General features: G+C 40.7%; 1 protein-coding gene across 1 annotated transcript in view; it reads right to left on the bottom strand.

The window, feature by feature from the left end:
* Positions 1-639: 639 nt before the first annotated feature.
* RAB3GAP2 (RAB3 GTPase activating protein subunit 2 (non-catalytic)) overlaps positions 640-6,279 on the bottom strand; it is a gene marked incomplete at its 3' end in the record, with an annotated part of 103,863 nt that continues 98,223 nt past the window's right edge. Inside the window, exons 29-35 of the mRNA XM_008590443.1 lie at positions 6,097-6,132; positions 5,889-5,968; positions 5,351-5,384; positions 2,574-2,663; positions 2,125-2,346; positions 1,067-1,225; positions 640-687 (exon numbers count right to left, since the gene is read on the bottom strand). Of these exons, the coding sequence (XP_008588665.1) occupies positions 640-687; positions 1,067-1,225; positions 2,125-2,346; positions 2,574-2,663; positions 5,351-5,384; positions 5,889-5,968; positions 6,097-6,132 (669 nt within the window). The remainder of the gene's footprint in view (positions 688-1,066; positions 1,226-2,124; positions 2,347-2,573; positions 2,664-5,350; positions 5,385-5,888; positions 5,969-6,096; positions 6,133-6,279) is intronic.

The following is a 6,279-nucleotide window of genomic DNA, read 5'->3' as shown; positions in this document are numbered from 1 at the left end:
TTCCTGTGTGTGTGTGTGTGTGTGTGTGTGTGTGTGTTTCTTTTACCATTCATCTATGTTGCATTCACAGTTCAGTGTATAAATAAACTACAGTGTGTTCATCTATTTTCCTGTTGATGGAATCTCAGGCTGTTTCCAGTTTGGAGTTGTTATGGCTAAAAATGATCTGAACATTCCCATACACAGCTTTCTTTGGACATATTGTAACATTATCTGAGTAAATATTTCAAGGTAGAATTACTGTATCAAGTAGGTGAAACTTCCATACAAGAAGCTGACAACATGTTTTCCAAACTGGTTGCACTGTTCTACAGTCACTAGATATTTATGAGTTTACTTGCTCTCCTTGCAGCAGGCACTCTGGATGTAGCCAGTCTTCTTATTTCGCCATTCTAATGTGTGGGAGGTGGTATCTCATCGGGGTTTTAATTGGCATTTTCATGATAAATAATAAGGTTGAACAGCTTTTCATGTACTTGAGTGACTTGGAAAAGTGAAATTTTCTGAAAGATGATTTTGCTTGTTTGGTGTGTAAATTTAAAAATTGATCCTGGGGCCGGCCCGGTGGTGCACTGCTACTGTGCACCACTTGGGAGTGCGGCGGCGCTCCCGCCGAGGGTTCGGATCCCACATACAGACCGNTGTTGTTGCAATTGGCACTTCAGTGTTTTGAAGATCCTGGGGGTCCTGCAAATAAGACACAAATATAACCCATTAGCTATACACAATTAAGCAATAATTATTACTGATTTAGGAGTTATCACAATAGCTATTTCCCAGTAAAAATGCTTTTCTTTGGAACTAAGTGAATTACACTTATTTAAATTTTCTTCACAACTATTATTAAATATGCATTTAAGAAAACACCCAGTGGGGCTGGCCCCGTGATTCACTAGGGAGAGTGTGGCGCTGGTCACGGTTTTGTATCCTATATAGGGATGGCCGGTGCGCTCACTGGCTGAGCGTGGTGCGGATGACACCGTGCCAAGGGTTGCAATCCCCTTACCGGTCAGAAAAAAAAAGAAAACACCCAGTGACCTGCCTGATCTCATGCTGCTCTATTTACCATTGCTTTCAGCCAAGTACAGAGCGTGGGGGGGAGTCTGGCAAGCAGCTCCATGCCTTCTTTTGTCTGGGTGTGGAGCAGTGCATGAGCCAGCCTTTGTCCTGTCAACACCAGCAGCTGAGAGGCAAGGACCTCTTTGTCATGAACCTGTAGAATGGCCTGGGGATATGAACATGGAAAAATAATACAGTCACAGATTTATTTATTCTGTAGAAAGGGGTTGCCAGTGAAGACATTCCAGTTCATTTTCAAGCTGTATACTGCCATGTATTTGTACAAAATCCAAACCAAACTTGGCATTTAAATCCTAATTTCTGCTTATTAGCTAATCTTTTTTCTTTCACCTAATATATCAAAATTCAGTATGATTACACAATGTGTTGTCTTCAAACTTTTGGCAAATGAAGGGAATTAGATTAGATTATATCATGACTGCTTAAAATCCTCAACTGGCTTCTGAATGCACTTAAAATAACCATGGGCTCTCAGGCTTCCTATGATCTGGCCCCTGACTCTCCCCACCTCATCTCATAATACTTTATCCCTTGCTTACTATGGTCAGCCACAGTGGCCTTTCTGGTCCTTTCCCTAGCCAAGCTGGTCCCCACCTCAGTTCCTCTATACTTTTTATTTCTGTCTTGAACACTGTTCCTCCAGTTTTCTGAGTGCCTTCTTATTTTGGGGGACTCAGTTCAAATGTTATCTTCTCTGACCACTCTATTTAGTAGCTCCTGTTTATTCATACGATCCTGTTTATTTTCTTCACAGTGCATATCACTTAGTACAAAATTTAGCATGCTCTTCTCCTACCAGTAGATTATCAATTCCATGAGGAAGACATCTTGTCTGTTTTGTTTACTGCTATACCCCTCTGTACAGAACAGGCCTGGCACACTATAGGAATTTATTTGATAACAGTTATATTTTAATATTCTACTTTTGTGCCTAGAAGTTCTAACAAAAGGAAGAGCAAAAAGCTTTAATGGAGATTTTACTGATTCTTTACTCCAACTATTTTATAACTTGAGCCCAATTAACATTCATAGGGTCATAATTACCTCTTCTCCTAAGTGGTCAACTCCATGGTTATAGAGTTCCCCCACATAATGCCTTCTAACAACATCTTCACTAACTTGAAGGTGATGGGCTAAATCCACGGCTAGAACTGGCCAATCTTGGTCTTTCCCAAAAGGAGTGGTCATTGCTTCTTCTGAGGAATCTTTGTCCTTTGCACCTGAATGCTGGGCCTGGACAGCTGCACTAACAACTTTCAATAAGAACTTGGAAATGGAAAAAGAGATACAGCAATGTCTTGTTAGTGTGTTTCATTAAAAAATACTTAAAAGTAATTGTTGGTTTTTCTGTCAATTATAGTGAGTCACTATGAAAAAAGGAAAACATACCAGCTCTCAAGAATACTTTGAAAGTGATCATCTTTTTAAAGGCCAGCGAGATTTTTGCTTTACTGTTTTCCAAGAAACAAAAAAATCTAGTAACTGCAATTTACCTGTTGTCGTACAGAAATAAAATTTGGATCCATTTCCCCACTAGGTAATAACTGAATTGAAGTTAGGTCTTTGAAAAATGCATTTTTTCCCTAAAAAGAAAGAGATCAAGAAAACTGATGAGTGTGGATTATTATGGGTGAACAAAGGGAAAGATGAAAAAGACTAAAGTCATTTAACCAGGAATAACTCACAGCTAATTTTTATTTTCTCTCTAAAAATAAGGTTTTAGAATTTTATTAATTTTTATCTCAATTATCTAGTATGTGGCAGGCAGGCTTTCAGTCCCCAGTGATCCCCTCCTGATATTCATGCCTTGTATGACCTCCTCCCCTTGAATCCACATGGGCTGGTGACTTGCTGCTTGCAAACAGAATGCGGTAGTGGTGGTAGCACAGAAATTCCAAGATTAGGCTCCAAAAGACTGCTTTTGCCTTGGGTGCTCACAGTCATCCTCACCTGTTCTGAAGGAAGCCCAGCTGCCAGGCTGCGAGTGCCCTGTGGAGAGGCACATGTTGCAGAGGACTGAATCTTGCCAACAACCATGCTTGGAAGTGAATCACCCTCTCCTCACTAAGCCTCTAGATGAGACCAGCTGAGCCTTCAGAGGAGACCACAGCCTGGGCCAACACCCCAATTACAGTCTCTGGAGAGACTTTAAGCCAGAGGCACCTACATAAGGGGAACCCAGATACCTGAACCACAAACACTGTGAGATAATGTTTGTTGTTTTCAACCACTAAGTTTTGGGATAATTTGTCACAAAGTAATAGATAACTAACCCACAGTGTGTACTCTGAGTCCTTTTAAAAACACTTGTTGAATTGTTTAAAAACACCTTGTTTAAGAGAATAGATGCATGTCTGAAGAGTCAATACAGAATATCAGAAAACAGGAGTGCAGAAGTTCCTTGAAAGGAAATTTCTGCTTATAATATCTTCAAACTCAACATGTCCAAAAATGTTCTAAATGGGCTTACTTGTAAATGACAGCCCAGTTCCCCAAGCTTGAAATTGGACTGAATTGTAACTCCTTCCATCTTCTGCAGCCCTATACCCAGTAGGTGTCATTAGGTTACTGATTCCTCCAAATCCCTTCATGATTTTTATGACCTTCCCCCCAAGTCCACATCTTCACCAACTCCTGACTCTCAGTGGTTTCCCAAACTCTCTTCACTATTTCCTCCAGTCTTTTCTGCATACTGCTGCCATGTAACTTTTCTTTAACATCTTTTTAATTATAAATGCATCAGACATTTAATGAGCTCCTATTATGTGCCAGGCATGGTACACAGACATGGGAACATAGTAAAGAGGTGCCAAGTTCAGGGAACACAAAGACTTTGAACAGAAGATGACACTTAAGGAATAACATGAAAAACAAACAGGAACTGGCTGTACAAAATAGTTGCCTGTGAAAACCAAACACCCCAAAAAAAGAAGTGTTGATAAAAACACATGATCTCTTGAGGAGTGAGTGTAGCTGACAGTGGCAGCAGCACAGGTGCAGGAGAAGAACAGCTGATGAGGCAGGAGAGGTAAGTGGCGGCCAGGGACGCCTCCTTCCTCCTGGCTCTGGCCGTATGCCAGGGGTTCCATGAGAATGACATTCCAGGTCTGCTGCGCCACCTCATATCACTCCTCCCCAGGATGGACTGGTGAGGTTAGGAGAAGGAGATGAGCATTCTCAACAGTCCCTCGGCCTCCATCTTTGCGGAGGCAGTCTTCCCACAGGGAGAACGCCATCTCTGTTCCTACGGGGCCATGTACCTAGGGGTCCAGCTGGGCCTTTCCTGGAATGTACAAGTCTCTCATGTAAGCCTAAGCTGCGTTCTCCAACCTAGCTTCTATCAGCAAAAAGCTAAGTAGCAAAAGTTGACGTTTTTATCTCCAATAGTCTGAATCCTATGTCTGTCTCTCATTTGGCACCTATGTGGGGAAGACAACGGCTTTACTATCTACAGCAGTCAAATTGGGAAAGTCTTCAACATGTTCTACTAACAAGTTTGAATTTGATCCTGCAGGGGAGCCAAAAACTCTTAGGCATGGAACTAGTATGATTAGACCTCAGTTTTGGGAAGACAGCTGTGGCAGCATGGGATTGGAGAGAGAGAAGCTGGGGGCAAGGCGATTAGAAGAGGCTGTCGTCGTAGCCAAGGGAGAGAGGAGGAGGCCTGGACTAGGGGTGTAGTGATGGAGAGGAACAGACAGATACATTCTACAGAAGATTGTACAAGAATGAATTTACAGCAAAGTAAATGGCTTGAAACAGGGAGTTGAGCCAGATAACTTCAAGGATTCTAGTTGACACCAGTGCACAAATGACAACATAACCAATCAACTAACCAAGCCAGGGAATTTAGGAGGAACAGCTAATCTAGGTCAGGAGCAGAATGGGGTGAGGGTTTGCAGATATATTTTCGATACGAGGTGTTTGAAGTCTCACAGGGCATTCAAAGAGAGATGTTTAACAGAAATATATGCCTCAAAGTCCGGAGACTGGTCAGGCCTAGAGGTATGCAAGAGGGAGAGAATGAGCCTGTCCAGGAGGAATATGGAGAATGAGAAGGGCAAACAGCTGAGAGCACTTCAAGGGAAACCAACATGTAAGGTAAATCAGAAGAACGCAATCAGGTGCAGAATAAGGCAGCTGCAACCCCACAATGAATTATTTCCCATACAAGTCATAAAAATATAAACAACTTCTATTAAGTAAGAAAATCCATGTGATTGTACACCCACAGCTCCAAAATAGCTCTGAAATCCCCTGAGGGTCTTACCTTACTATCAAAAAGTGAAAGTGGCTTCACAGTTCTATTAAGTAAGAAAATCCATGTGATTGTACACCCACAGCTCCAAAATAGCTCTGAAATCTCCTGAGGGTCTTACCTTACTATCAAAAAGTGAAAGTGGCTTCACAACAGGGGATGCCTGAAACCATGGATAGCCCCGAACCTTACACATACTGTTTTCTTCCCGTGCATACATATCTATGATAAAGTTTAATTTAAAAATCAGGCATAGTAAGAGATTAACAATAACTAATAATAAAATAGAATAATTATAACAATTTACTGTAATAGAAGTTATGTGAATGTGATCTATCTCTCAAAATACTATAATATTTTCAGACTGCAGTTGAGCGCAGGTAACTGAAACCATGGAAAGCAAAACCACATGTAAGGGGAGACTACTGTACTATAAATTTCTAATCTGAAGTAGAGAAAAACATGCATCAATAGTAGCATGTTATTCTCCTGTCCACAGTCCAAAGTTTAGCACATTTTATGAAAACTTAGTTTAAACATGCTATCAGACAGTCTGGAAAGGTAAATTAAAATTGGCCGTAGTTCATAACCAGTTTCCTTAATAGAGTATTTTCTTTCCATTTTTATTTCCTGATAGTCATCAAAATGATAAAGGCAAAGTTCACCGCTACTGTTAATAAGGTACTACATACAGCGTAGGATGAGAATGGCTTTGCAATACACACAGCGAAAATTCTAGTTAAGGTAGAGTCACTTACTCTTCGGCATAACCTATCCTTTGGTGCTTTTCCAACCTAACAAAAAAGGACACAAAATGCTGTAATATTTAATAATGTAAATAAAAAGGCATCACTATGTTGAAAAAGAAAGTAAAAAGTAATCAAACTTAAGAAACTATAAATGCAGCAGAAAGTGTGGCAATCTTTCATTAATTAACTGTT

Source organism: Galeopterus variegatus, unplaced genomic scaffold, assembly GCF_000696425.1.
Source record: "Galeopterus variegatus unplaced genomic scaffold, G_variegatus-3.0.2 Scaffold6102, whole genome shotgun sequence".
In the NCBI taxonomy this organism is placed as follows: domain Eukaryota; kingdom Metazoa; phylum Chordata; class Mammalia; order Dermoptera; family Cynocephalidae; genus Galeopterus; species Galeopterus variegatus.
This window is presented reverse-complemented; position numbering and strand designations above follow the sequence as displayed.